This window comes from Coregonus clupeaformis, chromosome 19 (genome assembly GCF_020615455.1).
Source record: "Coregonus clupeaformis isolate EN_2021a chromosome 19, ASM2061545v1, whole genome shotgun sequence".
NCBI lineage: Eukaryota > Metazoa > Chordata > Actinopteri > Salmoniformes > Salmonidae > Coregonus > Coregonus clupeaformis.
In genome coordinates this window covers 43,528,434-43,551,116 of record NC_059210.1, presented here as the reverse complement: position 1 = coordinate 43,551,116, position 22,683 = coordinate 43,528,434, and the positions used below count along the sequence as shown (strand labels likewise).

The 22,683-nt window shown below is 41.8% G+C and overlaps 1 protein-coding gene across 1 annotated transcript in view; it reads right to left on the bottom strand.

The window, feature by feature from the left end:
• Window positions 1–5,445, bottom strand: part of LOC121531949 (semaphorin-3ab-like) — a 48,710-nt gene extending 43,265 nt beyond the window's left edge. The window contains exon 1 of the mRNA XM_041837536.1: window positions 4,643–5,445. Coding sequence (XP_041693470.1) covers window positions 4,643–4,748 — 106 coding nt within the window. The 5' untranslated portion in view covers window positions 4,749–5,445. The remainder of the gene's footprint in view (window positions 1–4,642) is intronic.
• Window positions 5,446–22,683: the final 17,238 nt, after the last annotated feature.

Below are 22,683 nucleotides of genomic sequence, written 5' to 3'. Positions count from 1 at the left end.
ACAAAATCTCACAATACATGGCCCCATTCATTCTTTCCTTTACACGGATCAGTCGTCCTGGTTCCTTTGCAGAAAAACAGCCCCAAAGCATGATGTTTCCACCCCCATGCTTCACAGTAGGTATGGTGTTCTTTGGATGCAACTCAGCATTCTTTGTCCTCCAAACACGACGAGTTGAGTTTTTACCAAAAAGTTATATTTTGGTTTCATCTGACCATATGACATTCTCCCAATCCTCTTCTGGATCATCCAAATGCACTCTAGCTAACTTCAGACGGGCCTGGACATGTACTGGCTTAAGCAGGGGGACACGTCTGGCACTGCAGGATTTGAGTCCCTGGCGGCGTAGTGTGTTACTGATGGTAGGCTTTGTTACTTTGGTCCCAGCTCTCTATGGTCATTCACTAGGTCCAACCGTGTGGTTCTGGGATTTTTTCTCACCGTTCTTGTGATCATTTTGATCCCACGGGGTGAGATCTTGCGTGGAGCCCCAGATCGAGGGAGATTATCAGTGGTCTTGTATGTCTTCCATTTCCTAATAATTGCTCCCACAGTTGATTTCTTCAAACCAAGCTGCTTACCTATTGCAGATTCAGTCTTCCCAGCCTGGTGCAGGTCTACCATTTTGTTTCTGGTGTCCTTTGACAGCTCTTTGGTCTTGGCCATAGTGGAGTTTGGAGTGTGACTGTTTGAGGTTGTGGACAGGTGTCTTTTATACTGATAACAAATTCAAACAGGTGCCATTAATACAGGTAACGAGTGGAGGACAGAGGAGCCTCTTAAAGAAGAAGTTACAGGTCTGTGAGAGCCAGAAATCTTGCTTGTTTGTAGGTGACCAAATACTTATTTTCCACCATAATTTGCAAATAAATTCATTAAAAATCCTACAATGTGATTTTCTGCAATTTTTTTTCTAAATTTGTCTGTCATAGTTGACGTGTACCTATGATGAAAATTACAGGCCTCTCTCATCTTTTTAAGTGGGAGAACTTGCACAATTGGTGGCTGACTAAATACTTTTTTCCCCCACTGTATCTGCTGCATCCCTAGTTATAAATGACGTGGTTAACTGTATGGATAAAAGGCAACATTGTGCTGCCCTCTTCATTGACCTGTCAAAGGCTTTTGATACTGTTGCTCACTCACTGCTAATTCAGAGGCTTTCTTCAATTGGCCTACACCAGGCTGCAAGTAACTGATTTAAAAATTACATGACAGATAGAACTCAATGTATATCTACTGATGGATATTACTAAAGATGTCCTGCAGGGGTCGGTTCTGGGTACTGTACTTTTAACTGTTTACATTAACAATATCGACTTGTCTGTAAAAAATGGTAACTTGCACTTGTATGACAATGATACTGTTGTGTATGCTATTGCCCCCACTGTTGATCAGGGCATGTCTGAATTACAGTCTGCCTTCATTGTAATACAGAAAAACTTTATTGACCTGAAATTAGTACTGAATGTAAAACTAAGTATATGTTGTTCTCTAGAGAGCATAAAAATAAGTCTGATGATTTAAGCATATGTACTTTGGATGGTGTCCATGTTGATCGTGCCCTTCCTTACAAAAATCTGGGCATCTGGATAGATGAAAAGCTGTGTTTTAAAAAGCATATTGATGAGTTAGTTAAGAAGCTGAGAATAACAATGGGCTTCTTCTATAGAAATAGATCCTGCCTCTCGCTAAATAGTAGAAAGCAGATTATTCAGTTGACGTTCCTAGTGATCCTAGTCTATGGCGACATAATCTACAGTTGAAGTCGGAAGTTTACATACACCTTAGCCAAATACATTTAAACTCAGTTTTTCACAATTCCTGACATATAATCCTAGTAAAAATTCCCTGTTTTGGGTCAGTTAGGATTACCACTTCATTGTAAGAATGTGAAATGTTAGAATAATAGTAGAGAGAATGATTTATTTCAGCTTTTATTTCTTTCATCACATTCCCAGTGGGTCAGAAGTTTACATACACTCAATTAGTATTTGGTAGCATTGCCTTCATATTGTTTAACTTGGGTCAAACGTTTCGGGTAGCCTTCCACAAGCTTCCCACAATAAGTTGGGTGAATTTTGGCCAATTCCTCCTGACAGAGCTGATGTAACTGAGTCAGGTTTGTAGGCCTCCTTGCTCGCACACGCTTTTTCAGTTCTGCCCACAAATGTTCTATGGGATTGAGGTCAGGGCATTGTGATGGCCACTCCAGTACCTTGACTTTGTTGTCCTTAAACCAGTTTGTCACAACTTTGGAAGTATGCTTGGGGTCATTGTCCATTTGAAAGACCCATTTGCGACCAAGCTTTAACTTCTTGACTGATGTCTTGAGATGTTGCTTCAATATATCCACATAACTTTCCTTCCTCATGATGCCATCTATTTTGTGAAGTGCACCAGTCCCTCCTGCAGCAAATAACCCCCACAGCATGATGCTGCCACCCCGTGCTTCACGGTTGGGATGGTGTTCTTCGGCTTGCAAGCCGGCCCCCTTTTTCCTCCAAACATAACGATGGTCATTATGGCCAAACAGTTCTATTTTTGTTTCATCAGACCAGAGGACATTTCTCCAAAAAGTACGATCTTTGCCCCCATGTGCAGTTGCAAACCGTTGTCTGGCTATTTTATGGCGGTTTTGGAGCAGTGGCTTCTTCCTTGCTGAGCGGCCTTTCAGGTTATGTCGATATAGGACTCGTTCTACTGTGGATATAAATACTTGTGTCCTGTTTCCTCCAGCATCTTCACAAGGTCCTTTGCTGTTGTTCTGGGATTGATTTGCACTTTTTGCACCAAAGTACGTTCATCTCTAGGAGACAGAACGTGTCTCCTTCCTGAGCGGTATGACGGCTGCGTGGTCCCATGATGTTTACACTTGCGTACTATTGTTTGTACAGATGAACGTAGTACCTTCAGGCATTTGGAAATTGCTCCCAAGGATGAACCAGACTTGTGGAGGTCTACAAATTCAAAAACTCTTGGCTGATTTCTTTTGATTTTCCCATGATGTCAAGCAAAGAGGCACTGAGTTTGAAGGTAGGCCTTGAAATACATCCAGAGGTACACCTCCAATTGACTCAAATGATGTCAATTAGCCTATCAGAATATTCTAAAGCCATGACATCATTTTCTGGAATTTTCCAAGCTGTTTAAAGGCACAGTCAACTTAGTGTATATAAACTTCTGACCCACTGGAATTGTGATACAGTGAATTATAAGTGAAATAATCTGTCTGTAAATTGTTGGAAAAATTACTTGTGTCATACACAAAGTGTCCTAACCGACTTGCCAAAACTATAGTTTGTTAACAAGAAATTTGTGGAGTGGTTGAAAAACGAGTTCAACCTAAGTGTATGTAAACTTCCGACTTCAACTGGATACGAACACAGCTGCCACTTCATTAAAGCCGTTAGATGCAGTTTATCATAGCACACTGTGCTTTATGACAGGCAACAATTGTAGTACTCATCACTGCATTCTCTACCAGAAAGTTGGTTGGCCCCGTTTGATGTCACGTAGATTGCTATGTTTTCATTTATAAAGCCCTTTTACAAAAATTCCCACTCTACCTAACATCATTACTAAACTTAAGACATATGAGTTACCACACCTGGTCTCAGGGATGGCTAACTTTGGAAATTCCTTTGGTCTCTACTGAGTTAGGTAAATCAGCTTTTAGTTTTCCTGCACCTTATTCGTAGGACAATCTTCAAAATGTTCCTAAATGTGATGTTCTGGTGCCTCTAGGGCAATTCAGAAAGCTGATTGAGGACCGTATTACTGATGAATGTGTTTGTTTTTTATGACTGTGTTTTTCTTTCTGCTTGCATTTTGTATTTTCTGTCATTTATGTAATTCAGGTCTCATCTGTAAAAGAGACCTTGGTCTCAGTATGACTCCATGATAAAATAAAGGTTAAATAAAAAAATAAAAAAATAAGCCTTTAGAGACACTCTAATCATAGAGACTGTATATTCAGTAAATATCTAACAGATTCGATCCAGTGTGATCTAACAGATTCTTACATATCCACTCTGATACATATCTAGTAAATATATTTTGTAACAGATCCTTTGGTCAGACATATGGCACATGGAATTCTGAGGAAAAGAGTGTGTACCTATGCACATAAAACATATCTCAGATGCAGAATACATAGGCTATCAATGTGATTTCCTTTTCAATCCCATGCATATACCAGACACATATCTTCCATTCTCAGTAAAAAAAAAAATGTACGCTGAAAATGTGCTGTATAAAGCCAAATACATAAAACCTTTTATAAGCAACCAAGCAACATCATGGAATTATGGGTTGCACTTTATCTTGACACACACTTTAGCAGAAATGCCATATCACAGTCAGTCATTAGTAGTTAAGTGGATCAGTCCTTCGTCCACATATACACTAAAATAGAAACAAAAATATATACACTTTGCTTCTGCTCTTTCTCAATACAAACAGATACAGGCACCAGCAGAAACCTCTATCCCTGCTAGATATGCATACAGACAAGTATGAATAGAGAGCAGCTGGTAAGAACAGAGTAAGCATAGATTATTATTATTTTAGGATAGCTTTAGAGTAGAAACAGGGAAGCAGCATGGTACAGTAAGTGTCAAGGTAAATGAAGAAGACTCACCTTTATAAGAGAGTTTTAGCCGGGGTACATTGCTCTTCGTCTTCTGTGCTTCAGAGAGAACCACCACCCCACACAGCAACACCACCATGCCCCAGAAAGAGGCCATGATCCTGGGGAGAGAGAGGCCAGACAGGTCCCTGAAGAACCAGTCCTCCGGAACACAGAATAGATCTCAGCAGAACCAGGATCAGTCCCAGATCAGGGGTAGAGTTTCCAGAAAATAAAAATCATCAAGACTTGAAATACTGATCAAGTCTGTTCAGTCCAGTAATTTCGCAAAACTGGACCAGAACCTGTCCTAGGTTCAGGGGTTAAGGGTCAGGGGTTCCAGAGACACAGAACCTGCAAATGGAGCAGGGGTATGGGTCAGTGTTATAGACAGCCTGTCTAAGCAAGCCAAACGGAACCGAGCCAAACCGAACTAAGTGGAACTGAACCGAGCTAAACAGGACCCACACAGCAGACTCACATCACCCCAGTGTGGGAGGTCAGAGGCAGGGGGAGTCCCACCATACTGATTCCATGGAGAGTGAGGGGAGCTGAGCTAGAAATCAGTCTTTACGTGGTCTCTGCTCCAGCAATTCTCCAGTGTTGACTCTCTATTTGTTTCTCTATTGTCTCTCTTCCAGCATGCCCTCACTTAAAACTCTGTCTTTAGTTAGTAAAGAAAAACAGGTCCAGTATGTTCCAGCTCCTAATCCAGTTAGTTTGAGAAACAGAGTCTTCCCTGAGACACTCCTTCACATAATATTTACTACACAGATCCACTATATGTCCTCAATATAGCCCAGCTCAGCCTAGCCCTGTCCACACTGCACACTGCACACAGAGCAACTGAGAACAGCTGAGGGAGCCAGCACAGCCAGAGAGAGAGAGAGAGAGGGATGGGGGGGGAGTGGAGGCGGGTAAGAGAAAGAGCACAGGAACGAACGTGTGAGAGAGCAAGAGAGCTGCAAGAGTGAAAGAGCGAGAAGGAGGGAGAGAGAGAGCGATAGAGAGTGAGAGAAGGAGGGCAGAGAGAGTAGAAGAGATACGTGCGGTAAGTGAATGATGTACTGTAAGTGAATCCTGTAACAGAGAGGTTGTGACAGTTTATTTTCTACACTAAACTCTACTGTTCTACCTCAGATTTCTCTATTCCTCTACCCTTGACCTCCTCTACTGTCCTTCTCCCGAAATACTGTATATTTGACAGCAGGATTCTATCAGTACCACTGCCAGGACATTAGGTCATTGGTCTAATGAGTATAGACAGGTTCGGTCAAGATCACTCAACAGTCTAAATGCTCCATAATAACCATCTGACTGAGTCCCATACAGCCTCTACAGGTCTGGCTGGCTGTACACACCACTGTTACTGCTTCTCAGCCAAACACACAATTTACTGGTCAGCCTTGCAAAACAGGGCCAAGGACTTCACTGTCCTTGAAACAGAGAGAGGGAGAGAGAGAGAGAGGAGGAGAGGGGGTAGAGACTGAGAAAGAACAAATAGAGATAGAGAGAGGGCGGAGTGTGGGAGACAGAGACAGCAAGAGAGAAAGAGAGAGAAAGAGAGAGGGAGAGGGCTAGCTAATGGTATTGTAATAACAGCTTGCTACAGTAGTTGCAGTGGGCTAAAGGCTAGTAGCTCTGAGAATGGACTCAGCTTTAGATTACTGTCCTGTGAAACACTACGATTACAGTAAAGCTCAGGCCTTATCTGGCTTTTATCAAACTTTGATCATTTATAACATGTTTCAGATTAGTATTATGCCATTAAACATATGCCAGGTCGCAGTTGTAAATGAGAAGTTGTTCTCAACTGGCTTACCTGGTTAAATAAAGGTGAAATAAAAAATAAAAAAATATATATACATGTATCTTTATTTACATTTCCTGCTTTTGTTGTGAATAATTGTTTATATTTACATTTTAAATTTTAGTCATTTAGCAGACGCTCTTATCCAGAGCGACTTACAGTTAGTGAGTGCATACATTTTCATACTGGCCCCCTGTGGGAAATGGACCCACAACCCTGGTTTATTGAGATTACGCAGCAGTACAGTGAATAGATTACATCCAACAGGCTTTACAGTCTGTTACTGATGTACTGACCTTGGAGCTCTCCATTGAGAATGCTTTGTATTCCAGGACTATGCTTAATTTGGCTCTGTGAAACCAAGAACCACTAAGAAGGCTAGAGTCCAGCTGGTCCTGACATGGCTGGTGTGTCCATATCTGTTCTGACCTGTCTCACACCTCTACTTCCCTTTCTATATACAAACCCATCAACAGTCATCCCTCTATCCCTCCCTCTATCTCTTCCTCCCTCCTTCCACCCTGTTTTCCACCCCTCCTCCATTCCCTGCACCAGCAGTTGTGACTATTTTCTCTTCAACCTCTCTATCCCACCTCTTTCACATTTCTCTCTACAGTAATTCTACATCAGTGGAAGTTCCTCAGAGGAGGAAGGGGAGGACCATCATCCTCAGTGAATTTCATAAAAATAAAAACAGTGAAACATTAAAAAAGTTATCCTTTTTAGATAAAACTATACTAAATATATTCACGTCACCAAATAATTGATTAAAACACATTGTTTTGCAATGGTCTAGCCTCAACAGCACTCTGTAGGGTAGCTCCATGGTGTAGCTGGTGTACAGCTAGTTTCCGTCCTCCTCTGGGTACATTGATGTCAATACAAAACCCAGGAGGCTCATGGTTCTCACCCCCTTCCAAAGACTTACACAGTAATTATAACAACTTCTGGAGGACGTCCTCCAACCTATCAGAGCTCTTACAGCATGAACTGACATGTTGTCCACCCAATCAAAGGATCAGAGAATTTAGTACTGAAAGCATAAACTACAGTTAGCTAGCACTGCAGTGCATAAACTGTGGTGAGTAGCTGACTCAAAGAGAGAGAAAGACAATGGTTGAACAGTTTTGAACAAAAAAATGTAGTTCAAAATGAAGGAAATGCAAGAGAAAGAGCGAGAGATAGCTATATTTAGTTGTATTTTTTTCACTTTCACTTTCACTTAGCTAGCAAATGCAGTTAACTAGTTTAGCCTACTCAAACAGCTGGCTCAAAAAGAGAGGGATGCTATGTTAGCTATCTGGCTATGGCTATCCAACACTGGAACTCTCTCAAGTCAAGATAAGCTTTTGATTTTATTAATTTATTGCCACCGGGGCCCACCGGTGTAACTGCTAAACTGCCTGCTGGCTGTACACTGTACTGCGTGATTGTAGCGGATTTCGACATTACTAACGTTGTTAGCTACAGGGAGGGAAAAAAGTATTTGATCCCCTGCTGATTTTGTACATTTGCCCACTGACAAAGACATGATCAGTCTATAATTTTAATGGTAGGTTTATTTGAACAGGTGAGAGACAGAATAACAACAAAAAAATACAGAAAAAAGCATGTCAAAAATGTTTTGAATTGATTTGCATTTTAATGAGGGAAATAAGTATTTGACCTCTCTGCAAAACATGACTTAGTACTTGGTGGCTAAACCCTGGTTGGCAATCACATAGGTCAGATGTTTCTTGTAGTTGGCCACCAGGTTTGTACACATCTCAGGAGGGATTTTGTTCCACTCCTCTTTGCAGATCTTCTCCAAGTCATTAAGGTTTCGAGGCTGACGTTTGGCAACTCGAACCTTCAGCTCCCTCCACATATGTTCTATGGGATTAAGGTCTGGAGACTGGCTAGGCCACTCCAGGACCTTAATGTGCTTCTTCTTGAGCCACTCCTTTGTTGCCTTGGCCGTGTGTTTTGGGTCATTGTCATGCTTTAATACCCATTCAAGACCCATTTTCAATGCCCTGGTTGGTCCCAGCTGCCTTCAGATCATTGACAAGATCCTCCCGTGTAGTTCTGGGCTGATTCTTCACCGTTCTCATGATCATTGCAACTCCACGAGGTGAGATCTTGCATGGAGCCCCAGGCCAAGGGAGATTGACAGTTATTTTGTGTTTCTTCCATTTGCGAATAATCGCACCAACTGTTGTCACCTTCTCACCAAGCTGCTTGGCGATGGTCTTGTAGCCCATTCCAGCCTTGTATAGGTCTGCAATCCTTGGAGAGGTCTTTGGTCTTGGCCATGGTGGATAGTTTGGAATCTGATTGATTGATTGCTTCTGTGGACAGGTGTCTTTTATACAGGTAACAAGCTGAGATTAGGAGCACTCCCTTTAAGAGTGTGCTCCTAATCTCAGCTCGTTACCTGTATAAAAGACACCTGGGAGCCAGAAATCTTTCTGATTGAGAGGGGGTCAAATACTTATTTCCCTCATTAAAATGCAAATCAATTTATAACATTTCTGACATGCATTTTTCTGGTTTCTTTTGTTGTTATTCTGTTTCTCACTGTTCAAATAAACCTACCATTAAAATTATAGACTGATCATTTCTTTGTCAGTGGGCAAACGTACAAAATCAGCAGGGGATCAAATACTTTTTTCCCTCACTGTAATATGGTGACAACGATGTAGGCTTTGTGTAGCGGTTAGCGGTTATGATATGAAGGTTTGGCTTGGAAAGGTTTTTTCACTTGGTCACAGGCAGCTCATGTGTTGTGCACTGAAGTCCACAAGCAAAGGGGAAAGGTGAGAGGAGAAGAGCACGTAGATGAGAGAAGGAATTATACAACGATCTGCCTGCTACGAAAGTGAACAGTGATTGCGTGTAATTAGGGATCTATTCATTCCGCAGATTCTGTTGAAAAATAAAATCTTAAACGGAAGCAAATAGAACGAAGCGGGGATAAACATACCTGAATTTGTCCAATAGAAACTCTCATTTTGCAACTGTTGGACTAATGATTACTATGGGTATAGGGATAATTCGATTATCATGTACAGTGGGGAAAAAAAGTATTTAGTCAGCCACCAATTGTGCAAGTTCTCCCACTTAAAAAGATGAGAGAGGCCTGTAATTTTCATCATAGGTACACGTCAACTATGACAGACAAATTGAGAATTTTTTTCTCCAGAAAATCACATTGTAGGATTTGTAATGAATTTATTTGCAAATGATGGTGGAAAATAAGTATTTGGTCACCTACAAACAAGCAAGATTTCTGGCTCTCACAGACCTGTAACTTCTTCTTTAAGAGGCTCCTCTGTCCTCCACTCGTTACCTGTATTAATGGCACCTGTTTGAACTTGTTATCAGTATAAAAGACACCTGTCCACAACCTCAAACAGTCACACTCCAAACTCCACTATGGCCAAGACCAAAGAGCTGTCAAAGGACACCAGAAACAAAATGGTAGACCTGCACCAGGCTGGGAAGACTGAATCTGCAATAGGTAAGCAGCTTGGTTTGAAGAAATCAACTGTGGGAGCAATTATTAGGAAATGGAAGACATACAAGACCACTGATAATCTCCCTCGATCTGGGGCTCCACGCAAGATCTCACCCCGTGGGGTCAAAATGATCACAAGAACGGTGAGAAAAAATCCCAGAACCACACGGGGGGACCTAGTGAATGACCTGCAGAGAGCTGGGACCAAAGTAACAAAGCCTACCATCAGTAACACACTACACCGCCAGGGACTCAAATCCTGCAGTCCCCCTGCTTAAGCCAGTACATGTCCAGGCCCGTCTGAAGTTTGCTAGAGTGCATTTGGATGATCCAGAAGAGGATTGGGAGAATGTCATATGGTCAGATGAAACCAAAATATAACTTTTTGGTAAAAACTCAACTTGTCGTGTTTGGAGGACAAAGAATGCTGAGTTGCATCCAAAGAACACCATACCTACTGTGAAGCATGGGGGTGGAAACATCATGCTTTGGGGCTGTTTTTCTGCAAAGGAACCAGGACGACTGATCCGTGTAAAGGAAAGAATGAATGGGGCCATGTATCGTGAGATTTTGAGTGAAAACCTCCTTCCATCAGCAAGGGCATTGAAGAGGAAACGTGGCTGGGTCTTTCAGCATGACAATGATCCCAAACACACCGCCTGGGCAATGAAGGAGTGGCTTCGTAAGAAGTATTTCAAGGTCCTGGAGTGGCCTAGCTAGTCTCCAGATCTCAGCCCCATAGAAAATCTTTGGAGGGAATTGAAAGTCTGTGTTGCCCAGCGACAGCCCCAAAACATCACTGCTCTAGAGGAGATCTGCATGAAGGAATGGGACAAAATACCAGCAACAGTGTGTGAAAACCTTGTGAAGACTTACAGAAAATGTTTGACCTGTGTCATTGCCAACAAAGGGTATATAACAAAGTATTGAGAAACTTTTGTTATTGACCATATACTTATTTTCCACCATAATTTGCAAATAAATTCATTAAAAATCCTACAATGTGATTTTCTGGATTTTTATTTCTCATTTTGTCTGTCATAGTTGATGTGTACCTATGATGAAAATTACAGGCCTCTCTCATCTTTTTAAGTGGGAGAACTTGCACAATTGGTGGCTGACTAAATACTTTCTTCCCCCACTGTAAATAAGGCCATACTCCAAAAAAAAAAATTGTTCTCCCTCATCTTAAACTTCACCAACCGCCACTGTTTTACATCTGTTTCTCTCTCTCCATCTCCGTGAGATCCCTCTACAGTCAGACATTATACTTACTATTCGCCAACTGAGATCACTTGGCAGGGCTTGCTACACTCTGGTGCCAATGCTTACTCTACTGTAAGCTTTCATCAGTGAAGGTTAGTTAAAACATTATTGTTAAATTAAAAAAATATGAACAAAAGCTTTTATAAAGGTACTGGCATGTAATTGTAGAGTTGTGTTGAGATGGTGTAAAGTTACTTAGCACAGTATTCCGCTGTTGTGAAGTTTTTGTATTTGTAGTACCTAGAACGTAGACTGGCATAAAATTATAGATACTGTATGTCTGTTCTAGACAAATAAAACATTTTCATAAATTCAGAATTGAACTCTAAATTACCCTGTTACTTAAATTAACCTTCAACCTACCAGCATATTTTACATACATGGATTAAGATACATGGATTAAGAAGTATTGCTAAAAGCAAATAAAAAAAAGCAAAATATGAACTTATTTTGTTTCAAAACATCATAACACATGTAATTCATGTTATATAAAAAAAAGACCAACACAGACAGTGATTTTAACTAAAGTACAGGTAATTTGCATATTCTGTCAAACTAAAATATACACAACAAGTCAAAAGTTTGGACAGACCTACTCATTCAAGGGTTTTTCTTTATTTGTACAATGTTTTGCATTGTAGAATAATAGTGAAGACATCAAAAATATGAATTAACACATATGGAATCATTTAGTAACCCAAAAAGTGTTAAACAAATCAGAATATATTTTAAATTTGAGATTCTTGAAATAGCCAACCTTTGCCTTGATGACAGCTTTGCACACTCTTGGCATTCTCTCAACCAGCTTCACGAGGTAGTCACCTGGAATGCACTTCAATTAACAGGAATTGATTTTCTTCTTAATGCGTTTGAGCCAATCAGTTGTGTTGTGACAAGGTAGGGAGGGTATACAGAGGATAGCCTATTTGGTAAAAGACAAAGTCCATATTATGGCAAGACCTGCTCAAATAAGCAAAGAGAAACGACATCATTACTTTAAGAGATGAAGGTCAGTCAATCCGGAAAATGTCAAGAACTTTGAAAGTTTCTTCAAGTGCAGTCGCAAAAACCATCAAGCGCTATCATGAAACTGGCTCTCATGAGGAAGACCCAGAGTTACCTCTGCTGCAGAGGATAAGTTTATTAGAGTTACCAGCCTCAGAAATTGCAGCCCAAATAAATGCTTCACAGAGTTCAAGTAACAGACACATCTCAACATCAACTGTTCAGATGAGACTGTGTGAATCAGGCTTTCATGGTCGATTGCTGCAAAGAAACCACTACTAAAGGACACCAATAAGAAGAAGAGACTTGCTTGGGCCAAGAAACACGAGCAAATTACATTAGACCGTTGTAAATGTGTCCTTTGGTCTGGAGTCCACATTTGAGATTTTTTGGTTCCAACCGCCATGTCTTTGTGAGACACGGTGTGGGTGAACAGATGATCTCCGCATGTGTATTTCCCACTGTAAAGCATGGAGGTGGAAGTGTTATGGTGTGGGGGTGCTTTGCTGGTGACACTGTCTGTGATTTATTTAGAATTCAAGGCACACTTAATCAGCGTGGCTACCACAGTATTCTACAGCGATACGCCATCCCCATCTGGTTTGCGCTTAGTGGGACTATAATTTGTTTTTCAACAGGAGATTGACCCAACACACCTCCAGGCTGTGTAAGGGTTATTTTACCAAGGAGAGTGATGGAGTGCTGCATCAGATGACCTGGCCTCCACAATCCCCCGACCTCAACCCAATTGAGATGGTTTGGGATGAGTCGGACCGCAGAGTGAAGGAAAAGCAGCCAACAAGTGCTAAGCATATGTGGGAGCTCCTTCAAGACTGTTGGAAAAGCATTCCTCATGAAGCTGCTTGAGAGAATGCCAAGAGTGTGCAAAGCTGTCATCAAGGCAAAGGGTGGCTATTTGAAAAATCTCAAATCTCAAATATATTTTGATTTGTTTAACACTTTTTTGGTTACTACATGATTCCATATGTGTTATTTCATAGTTTTGATGTCTTCACTATTATTCTACAATGTAGAAAATAGTAAAAATGAATTAAAACCCTTGAATGAGTATGTGTGTCCAACCTTTTAACTGGTACTGTATGTTCAGCTTTTTTCCTTTTTTTACAGCCAGCATTAACATTTCTGTTAGTGAAACAATGGGAGTGGTAGGGGCTATGGCAGCATGCTTCAAAAAAGCAAACATCTTCTAAGTCACTTCAAACCAAATGGTATAGTACCCAAAATATCATAACAGGTTGCACATATAGAATATTGAATGATATTATCAGAACATTTTCAGTAGAATAACAATTTTTCAGAGAATACACACCAATACAGGAGTATTTGTACATTCAGAGGGTAGCTGGTTTCTATACTATCTCAAGTTTTATCATGTAACCTGGATCAAAATAAAAACCTTTTTAGATTTGCCCTAGAATAACTACTTTTCAGTGAATATACACCAATACAGATTCAGAGCGTATTTGAGTTATGTGTTGCAGTTTTATCAAGTATTGAAGCCCCTAAATAAGATCTGGTGCAACCAATTACCTTCAGAAGTCACATAATTAGTTAAATAAAGTGCTTTTTGGCCATCAAGGAAAACGCTATGTCTGGCGCAAACCCAACACCTCTCATCACCCCGAGAACACCATCCCCACAGTGAAGCATGGTGGTGGTAGCATCATGCTGTGGGGATGTTTTTCATCGGCAGGGACTGGGAAGCTGGTTAGAATTGAAGGAAGGATGGACGGCGCTAAATACAGGGAAATTCTTGAGGGAAACCTGTTTCAGTCTTCCAGAGATTTGAGACTGGGACGGAGGTTCACCTTCCAGCAGGACAATGACCCTAAGAATAATGCTAAAGCAAAACTCAAGTGGTTTAAGGGGAAACATTTCAATGTCTTGGAATGGCCTAGTCAAAGCCCAGACCTCAATCCAATTGATAATCTGTGGTATGACTTAAAGATTGCTGTACACCAGCGGAACCCATCCAACTTGAAGGAGCTGGAGCAGTTTTGCCTTGAAGAATGGGCAAAACTCCCAGTGGCTAGATGTGCCAAGCTTATAGAGACATAACCCAAGAGACTTGCAGCTGTAATTGCTGCAAAAGGTGGCTCTACAAAGTATTGACTTTGTTGTAAGGCAACAAAATACGAAAAATGTCAAGGGGGGTGAATCCTTTCGCAAGCCACTGTATACTGGAGCTAAGAAAGTAATACTAAGTGTATGTTGTGTAGTAAGCTGTTAGTAGCCCATGTGCCTCACCCTAATAATTTGGCCCCTTTTCTCCTCAGAATTGAGTTTACTGTTCTGACTTTGTGGTGCACATGTAGCCTATAGCCTGTTTTAGAGTAATGTCATCATCGAATATTGTTAGAGCTTTCATTGTCTGCTTATGTGCCCCCTTTATTTATCGTACTGTTCTGATTTGGTGTACAGAGAGAATACTGTAAGAACGGCCTATGTTCTGAATTCTGTTGCTGTACATTTGAAAAGTGCTGAAATAGTTACATTGACTACATCCAGCTAAGCTTGCTCATTAATGTCTTAATCAAAATTATGGATTGCCTCTTATCCACTCGTCGTCCCCTTATGCCATAGTTTGTACATCTCAATTGTCAGTAGAAACCACATTTGTTTAAGCAAGTTAGCCATATCAGCTATGTTTTTTAAAAAGGCAGTAAATGAGGCTGAATGAACTGTTTCGCTGCCAGACAAGGCTCCGCTGATAGCCAGGTGTAGCAGTGGTAAGGTGTTGGGACTGCTGTTGGGACTCTGCTGTTGTCACGGCTTTATGTAGGCCCTAAAGGTTTGTGGGCACCGTATATCACCATTATAGTGCAATTAATGTGTTTTGTTGGGTTGTGTAGTGGCTTTGCTGACATTCACCTAAAACATTTTTTGGGAGTTTGCCCCCCAACATTTATATGCTAAAATCGCCACTGGGCGGAAATAGGTGTTTGTGGCTGCTGTCAAAATGAACTCAAACTTAAAAAGTCCATATTGATACATAAACACAAAATTGTTAAGAACAAGTTGATTGACAAAGTCATGAACATTTTTAAGATTGGAATAAACCACCTTTGAGCTATGATAAAAATGACCCCAGTCAGTAGTTTGAGGGTTAAAGACATTTAAGTAAGCCTACTAGGAAATTATTATGTTTTTTTGTTGACTGCTTTGAAGTACCAGAAAGGCTACTGTTATTACATCATTTCTTGGTAGATTTCTCAGTTGCTTTTGCAAATACAAAAGCTGAACTGTCTGACTGGAACCTTAGCCATTCAAGCGGACATGGACATCTAACAACCTATCTTTCAGCAAGACTCAGTGGCGACGGGGTTACACAATCTTATCGGTGCCCAAAGCGGTTAGCTCACGGTGTGACGACACAACGTACGCCTTGTGTATTTCTGAGAAATCTGTGCAGTGTTGAAGGACTGTCCTCTCCTGGTTTCCTAGGATATCTTATATCTAGCAAGTCATCAATGCACAATGTCCCAATCCTCAACTGTGCTCTTCATATTTTTTCTGTGTGCTAATCATGTCCTCAAACATCCAAGGTCTAAACAACATGATGAAATGGATTCATCAAGGTTCATCCTACAGACAGACACACGCCATCCTGCTTGAGTCACTGGCTCCATCCCAATACAAAATATCGTAGTTATATACAGTACGTAGGACATGGATTTCTGGGGAAGTTCCCACAAGGGTATAGTACTTAGACACTTGGCGCCCGATCACATAGAGACATATATCTGTCTGATATATATAGTATTCCCACACTCATACAGTCACACAAGGAAGTTCCAAGAAGTCAACTGGAACACTGTTGTTGTTATAGGAGCTCACTGAGATGATCACATGATGCTCTGAACTCAGGTCCAATGGACAGGACAGAACCACTGTTTGGTCCATATACACTGTTATAACAGTTACATGAGATATACCTATTTCATACCAAAAGCTACTAGATACAATCAATTAGATATTTTCACAATACAAAGATAAAAGCCTACAGTTTTCTTTACTATCACACACAGTTTTGATATTTCTACACTCTACAGATATCGCCCAGTTTTCACAAACAAGTGAGGTTAAAACCGGAAAATTTTAATTAACACCTTCAATCAACACACATAAAGCCATAACCAGAAAGTCATCAATCATAGACTAAACAAGAGGACAGTTGTCTTTCCTCTTAAAGCGGGTAAAGTGGGACGTCACTCCCTAACAAACGTCTGACAGTTAGCAAGCTGTCTACTTTCCACAGTGAATGATAATGAGTTATAGTGAGGATGCTCTGGCCATAGACTCAGGACTGATAGAACAGACATAACCCTAAAATCCACATAATTTCACACCCAATATCAGAATCAGCAGAATAAAATGTGTCATTGTTGAATGTTTTTAACACTGAGCAAGACAGTGAATTATGTTGTGTACCGAATTCAGAATTTAAGTAATTCAACATTTCAAATGGCACATCTGGTCATCAGTGGTCTACCCACCACAGAACCTAACTTTGAATGGGGATGTGTGTTCTAGTTATTCTAGGTCTATGTGTCTGGTCTAGGCTTACAGCTGATGGCAGGGACCACTAATAGGCCGTAGCAGAGTGTATAAAGACCATTCAGACACACAGAGAACAGCAGAACTAATCCCCTACTGAAACGGATGGACTCATGGTTATGGTAATGTAGCCACACACACACACACACACACACGCACATGCAAACACACACACACACACACAGAACGAATGTCACACATAGTACTTCCTAAACAGGCTGGATTAAGAGGTGGAACAGACAGGAGCTTTTCTCTGAAACTGTGGACTGGCAGCGTTGCGACACTCGTTCATTATTCTGAGGATGTAACCCTATCTGTTACGCTGAGCCCAGACAGAACTATTGTTGAGGTGGATGACTGGTGAATGGTCCACTTCAGATTGATAAAACACACTTTGTCTTCTTTCCCATCTGTTGACAACTGGGATTGAATTGTAATTCTATCTAATGGAAGGTTATCAGTTTGTTAGAAGAGTGGAATCAACCTCCTGGGTCAGACTCCTAGACAGAGAGTGGTGAGAACCCATCCATACCTTTTAGGGAATGTATTCAGGACAACTCAAGAGTCCTCCACTGCTCCCTTTCCTCCTCTCGTCACCCCTTCAACTGTTCTCCTCCACTTCTCCAACCATCTCTCCACTTATTTCAGTCCCTTTCTCCACCTCTTGTCCACTTGTCCTCAACTCCTATTTTCCTCCTCTCATCTTTCCACCTTGCTCCACTCATCACCCTCCCATCACCCTCCCCCCCACTTCTCTTCCTATCTCTATCCTCTTCCATTACCCCTCTCCGCACCTCTCTCTCCATTCCTCTCCTCATTTCTCCATTCCTCTCTCTTGTGCTATCAAATCTCCTGAACCTGACACAAACTCTCACTCGCTCTCCTCTCTTTCCTCCTCACTCTCCTTCTCTCGGTCACAGCGTCTGATTTCATCTTTACAACCTTGTAAACCGCAGAATATTAGTCTCCTCTGCCTCTCTCCTTTTAGCTCAGTTACAGTTCAGAAACACACTAAATTACATTAGTCCAGTTTAACAGACGTCCTTTATTATTCAGACAGTATCCAGTGGGTCTGTGGCTCTACAGAGCTCAAAGAGAGTTTCTGTGTTTCAAGGAGGCAGAGTCTGAACTCAACTGAGAGGACCTCGAGTGATCTCACCTCAAAGGACTGAAGAGCATTAAACTCAGATGTTTCTAGGGTAAGAGGGGGAAGGGGTTGAGTTCATCATGCAGTAGGGTGGTTGGGGTATGTTATGGATTGGGGGTTAGTGGAGGGGTTCTGTTAATACCCATTGGGATTCAGGATCCCCCATCAGAACTCACTCAGGCCCTCTCAAACAATACCATCCCCCACCGCTGCACCCCATGCCCACACTCACACCCCTAACTCTCAGATCTCTCCACCCTAATCCCACTCAAGACCCCCATCCAGACCAGCCCTACTACCACCTCTGTCTCAGAACGGCCCTGCCCCCTTACAGTGAGGGAAAAAAGTATTTGATCCCCTGCTGATTTTGTACGTTTGCCCACTGACAAAGAAATGATCAGTCTATAATTTTAATGGTAGGGTTATTTGAACAGTGAGAGACAGAATAACAATAAAAAAATCCACAAAAACGCATGTCAAAAATGTTATAAATTGATTTACATTTTAATGAGGGAAATAAGTATTTGACCCCTCTGCAAAACATGACAGTACTTGGTGGCAAAACCCTTGTTGGCATCACAGAGGTCTGACGTTTCTTGTAGTTGGCCACCAGGTTTGCACACATCTCAGGAGGGATTTTGTCTCACTCCTCTTTACAGATCTTCTCCAAGTCATTAAGGTTTCGAGGCTGACGTTTGGCAACACGAACCTTCAGCTCCCTCCACAGATTTTCTATGGGATTAAGGTCTGGAGAGTGGCTAGGCCACTCCAGGACCTTAATGTGCTTCTTCTTGAGCCACTCCTTTGTTGCCTTGGCCGTGTGTTTTGGGTCATTGTCATGCTGGAATACCCATTCATGAACCATTTTCAATGCCCTGGTAATTCGAGGCAACTGTCTCCAGAGAATGTGGATGAACTGACACACAAAGGACCTTGAAGATATAAAGTTCTCACCCAAGATTTGACGGTACATGGCCCCGTCCATCATCCGTTTGATGCGGTGAAGTTGTCCTGTCCCCTTAGCAGAAAAACACCCCCAAAGCATAATGTTTCCACCTCCATGTTTGACAGTGGGGATGGTGTTCTTGGGGTCATAGGCAGCATTCCTCCTCCTCCAAACACGGCGAGTTGAGTTGATGCCAAAGAGCTTGATGTTGGTCTCATCTGACAACAACACTTTCACCCAGTTCTCCTCTGAATCATTCAGATGTTCATTAGCAAACTACAGACGGGCATGTATATGTGCTTTCTTGAGCAGGGGGACCTTGCGGGCGCTGCAGGATTTCAGTCCTTCACGGCGAAGTGTGTTACCAATTGTTTTCTTGGTGACTATGGTCCCAGCTGCCTTGAGATCATTGACAAGATCCTCCCGTGTAGTTCTTGGCTGATTCTTCACCATTCTCATGATCATTGCAACTCCACGAGGTGAGATCTTGCATGGAGCCCCAGGCCGAGGGAGATTGACAGTTATTTTGTGTTTCTTCCATTTGCGAATAATCACACCAACTGTTGTCACCTTCTCACCAAGCTGCTTGGCGATGGTCTTGTAGCCCATTCCAGCCTTATGTAGGTCTACAATCTTGTCCCTGACATCCTTGGAGAGCTCTTTGGTCTTGGCCATGGTGGAGAGTTTGGAATCTGATTGATTGATTGCTTCTGTGGACAGTTATCTTTTATACAGTTAACAAACTGAGATTAGGAGGACTCCCTTTAAGAGTGTGCTCCTAATCTCAGCTCGTTACCTGTATAAAAGACACCTGGGAGCCAGAAATCTTTCTGATTGAGAGGGGGTCAAATACTTATTTCCCTCATTAAAATGCAAATCAATTTGTAACATTTTTGACATGCGTTTTTGTGGATTTTTTTGTTGTTATTCTGTCTCAGTGTTCAAATAAACCTACCATTAAAATTATAGACTGATCATTTCTTTGTCAGTGGGCAAATGTACAAAATCAGCAGGGGATCAAATACTTTTTTCCCTCACTCTAACTCACCCTCAACCTTTCTCCCCTCTCCTCCTCTCTCTTCTCTTTACTCCACTCCACTCTCTCTCCCCTCCCATCGATTCTCTCTCCTTTTCACTCCACAGGGGTGGGAGCATAATCCCTTAAATGAGAGGATTTGGCTCAGTAAATTAACCACAGTCTGAAACCAGCAAATGAACCACAAGCATGCATGTACAGCAGGGGTAGGCAACTAGATTCAGCCGCGGTACGATTTTTGTTGGAGTGAATGGTCAGGGGGCAGGAAAATAGGACGGTTTTGGCTTGTGGGATGCCTGCTGCCGACCCCTGACGTACAGACATCTCCCTAACCACCTACCGACCCGTCAATACAAGACTGTCAACCCTTTTCCATCCACCCACATACCCCCTACAATGCACACTCAACATCTGAAGAGTTACTGTAACAGGTCCTATGCTGAAGAAATGTACCCAGAGATAAATTACTGGTCTTACTGTTATGGCCCATTATGGTGCTGTAGCTGGGCTGATGTTAATACATTTAGTGGGTTCTTCTGTGATTTGTCAGGGAAAGGCTTCTGTTTCTATCTGTCTTATAGCAGAATGAATGACCCATGAATGAATTAAAATATCTCTGAATGACAGATGAGTTATGTGTGTGTGTGTGTGTGTGTGTGTGTGTGTGTGTGTGTGTGTGTGTGTGTGTGTGTGTGTGTGTGTGTGTGTGTGTGTGTGTGTGAGAGAGAGAGTGTGTGTGTGTGCCATATACCTGAGAAGAGACCTATGACATAGACACACAGTCTCTACCGTTACCACGGATATTGAGTTGCCTTTGACGATGAGACAGATGCATTAGCATTCTGGTCAGAATGAACACACACAAACACACACACACAAAAGTTTCCCTCAGTGATGGAAGCCAGCTGTTAAGGCAGCTAGGGCTCTCACCAATGAGAGAGAAGGGTCTGTCTTTCATCACTGACAGAGCTACCAGGACTGGTTAGAGTAAGGGAACCTATTCTACCAATGGTTAGTCTATGGGAATATTTTATACTCAGCAACTGTCTACCACACTGGAAACACTGAGGCAGGGCCCTTCTTTACCTAATACTGAGGACTAAAGTTAAAATGAAATTTGTCCCTTAGACATGCCAGACAGATAAAACCCTCATGGGTGAGATGTGCTAGGAAAATATGCCGCAACGGTATGAGGACAGAACCATGTTTTAGTAAACTTTCATAGTTACAGAGACAGAGTATGGTTAAATAGACAGAGTAGTCCATGCAGTATTTATAAAACAATAAACCACACGGTGTTGGTGATTTACTGTTTCTTAATGAAAAATTGATCAGAAAACAGAATGAAAAACCACAGAGCTATGAATAAATGACTGGGGACAGTGTTCTGTCCTCAACATCCATGCAGCCCCATCCTATGCACCCTATCTATCCATGCAGCCCCATCCTATGCACCCTATCTATCCATGCAGCCCCATCCTATGCACCCTATCTATCCATGCAGCCCCATCCTATGCACCCTATCTATCCATGCAGCCAGGGATGTAGTGGAGCGTAAAAGCACATAAACACTATTTATGAACCAGTTACAGATGTTTACGCTAAATTAGCATTGTTAGGGTGTACAGTACCTGCTGCCAGTTATCTTGACCCACGTTTAGCATTCTAACCACTAAATCCCTCGGCAGGACTAGTAAACTAGTGCACAGTACTGTTTGCTAATAGGTGCACATTGTGAAGGATCTATGACCCAGTATATTCAAGTTAAGTATAGTAAACACAGTGAGCCTACCTGTCATTAGGGAGTAGTCTTTAGGATTTCCTTTGGTTAACTGGCAGGATCAGCAGAGCTCTAAGGGCCTTGCTTCACTGTTCTCAACCTGCTCAACCTCCACATTAATTTATTATCCGTCATGAATATTTCACTGTGAGTCTACCTGAGTTGCACCGGCATGTCTATCCACACAGAGATGACACGAACTGGGATAGGGACATTTACCTTTAATCAATTTTAAATTCAGGCTGTAACACAACAAAATGTGGAAAAAGTCAAGGGGTGTGAATACTTTGTGAAGGCACCGTATACACCCATCTTATATGCTGCTGCTACTTTGTTTTTCACTCTAATTATTATCTATCCTGGTGCCCCCTTTACCACTGCCAACATGTACATACCTACCTATAGCTTAATTCCTGTGTGTTTTATTTCTCTTGTTGTCCCCCACAGTGAAATTATGGATCTGTCTCTGTCCGTCATTAGTCACACGCAACATCTCAGACACCACTGGTAATATCATGCTATTCTAAACATTTAGCCGTGAGGCTGAGAGAACTGTTTAGCAGCTAATTTCCTACAATTCTACACATTTTGCAATGGGGCAGAGAGAAAAATGTGCAGTTTTATAGCTAATCTCATGCTATTCTACACATTTTTCCATTAGGCTGAGAGAAAATGTAAAAAATGTTAAGCCAATTAAGGCTAAAATATACACTGAGTGTACAAAACATTAGGAACACTTTCCTAATATTGAGTTGCATCCCCTTTTGCCATCAGAACAGCCTCAATTCGTCGGGGCATGGACTCTACAAGGTGTTGAAAGTGTTCCACAGGGATGCTGGCTCATGTTGATTCCAATGCTTCCCACAGTTGTGTTAAGTTGGCTGGATGTCCTTTGGATGGTGGACCATTCTTGATACACAAGGGAAACTGTTGAGCATGAAAACCCCAGCAGCATTGCAGTTGTTGACACAAACCGGTGTGCCTGG